This window comes from Arachis hypogaea, chromosome 20 (assembly GCF_003086295.3).
Source record: "Arachis hypogaea cultivar Tifrunner chromosome 20, arahy.Tifrunner.gnm2.J5K5, whole genome shotgun sequence".
NCBI classification, from domain to species: domain Eukaryota; kingdom Viridiplantae; phylum Streptophyta; class Magnoliopsida; order Fabales; family Fabaceae; genus Arachis; species Arachis hypogaea.
The window spans coordinates 134,609,949-134,611,742 of NC_092055.1; the positions used below are offsets into that span (position 1 = coordinate 134,609,949).

General features: G+C 41.0%; 1 protein-coding gene across 1 annotated transcript; it reads left to right on the plus strand.

The window, feature by feature from the left end:
• Positions 1-248: 248 nt before the first annotated feature.
• Positions 249-1,304, plus strand: LOC112786427 (uncharacterized). Its single transcript, XM_025829805.1, has 2 exons — positions 249-791; positions 879-1,304. Exons 1-2 carry the CDS (start codon positions 249-251, stop codon positions 1,302-1,304), a joined length of 969 nt encoding a protein of 322 aa, XP_025685590.1.
• The last annotated feature ends 490 nt before the right edge of the window (positions 1,305-1,794 follow it).

The following is a 1,794-nucleotide window of genomic DNA, read 5'->3' on the forward strand; positions in this document are numbered from 1 at the left end:
ATGGATGTAATTGGCTGATATGTGTGATTCTATGGCAGAAAAAAGGCTACTGAGAAGTTAGAAAGTATAATGGGCTGCACACATGCCTTGCAACAGAGATATTCACCGATCACAGGCAGCTTGATTATCATGTCGTCTGTGCTTTAATTCTATCATTGGTCATGGCGGATGCATCAATCTCCATGAAAGTATTGTAGAATGCGATCTCATCAAAATTTGGTTTCAAGCCCAATTATAGGAAGGTGTGGATGGCTAAGCAGAAGGCAATTGTACAGATATATGGAGATTGGAAGGAGTCTTACAACTTGATTCTAAGTTGGATCATCGAGGTTCAGTTGCGTACTTCCCCTGTTAGGGTTGGTAATACGGTCCATGGAGCAAGGGTGTTTCTTCATCGATTGTTTTGGACGTTTCCTCCGTGTGTTGAGGCCTTCAAGTATTGCAAGTCATTGATATCTATCGATGATACTCATTTATATGGCAAGTATGGAGGTACTTTACTAATGGCGATTGCACAAGATGAAAACTCAAACATTCTCCCAGTTACATTTGGGTTAGTCGAGGGCGAGAACACGGATTCGTGGAAGTTTTTCCTGAGTCACCTTCGTCAGCACGTGACTCCTCAATCCAGAATTCTAGTTATCTTTGACTGCCACAACGCAATCAAGACTTCCTTGGTTGCCGAAGACGGTAGGTGGCTCCCATCGACCGCACATCGTGCATTTTGTGCAAGACACATAGCTACTAATTTCGTGCTAAACTTCAAGTCTAAGGATGCACGAAAGATTCTTGTGAATGCAGCATATGCGAAGACTAAATAGGAGCATCAATATTACATGGATATCTTGAAGTATGAAGACTCGACAATGGTTGATTAGTTCAACAGGATCGGATTAGAGTTGCGGACCCAATATTGGGATGGAGGCCGCCAATATGGTCATTTGACAACAAACATTTCTGAGTGTATTGATGTCGTCCTAAAGGGTACACGTAACCTATTAGTGGGTTCACTTGTTAAATCAACATATAGGCGTTTAGAAGAGCTCTTTGTCAAAAAAGAAAAGGAATCAGAGTTGCAGCTCGGGCCTAAGCAAGAATTTTATCTGACACTTGTGAAGGCGATTAAGAAGAATCTACAGACCTCCAGAAACATGCGCGATGATCTATATGATAGAGAAAACTCAGAGTTTGTTGTGGATGAGATTGCACCGACATGGGGAAGAATTGCTTTGAGAACATGTAGGATTTCGCTATCGTCATGCACATGTGTCATGTGCTTGCAGCATGTTCATATTGAAGACTAGATTTGAGGACTTATATTGATGACATGTATCGCCTCAGCACCATGTTCAATATTTAGAAGATGGGTTTCTCTCCACTATTTCACAATGACTTGCCACCTTTGTATGAGTGTCCTCAGGTAATCCCTGATCCCAACATCATGAGAGCTACAATTGGTCATCCTCGAACTATAAGGATAAGAAATACTATGGATGAGACTGATCATAATTGCCCAAAGAGATGTGGTATGTGTTTTCAGGTCATACTAGAAGACAATGTCCCCATCTCCCAGGTGCTTCTGGTTCTCATGAAAGGAGCCATGCATAGTCGCTTGCCACTTTCTTGTTAGCTTATGTTATTTGCAGGTCAGCTTTTGTCGTTAGGATTTTATGTTCGCTTTATGTTAGCTTTATGTTATATTTTTAGTGATGCACTACTAGTGTTTTTTAGTCACAATGTCCTGGATGATGTGGTGTACGTTATCTATTGTTAGTAAATTCATGTAAACATGTT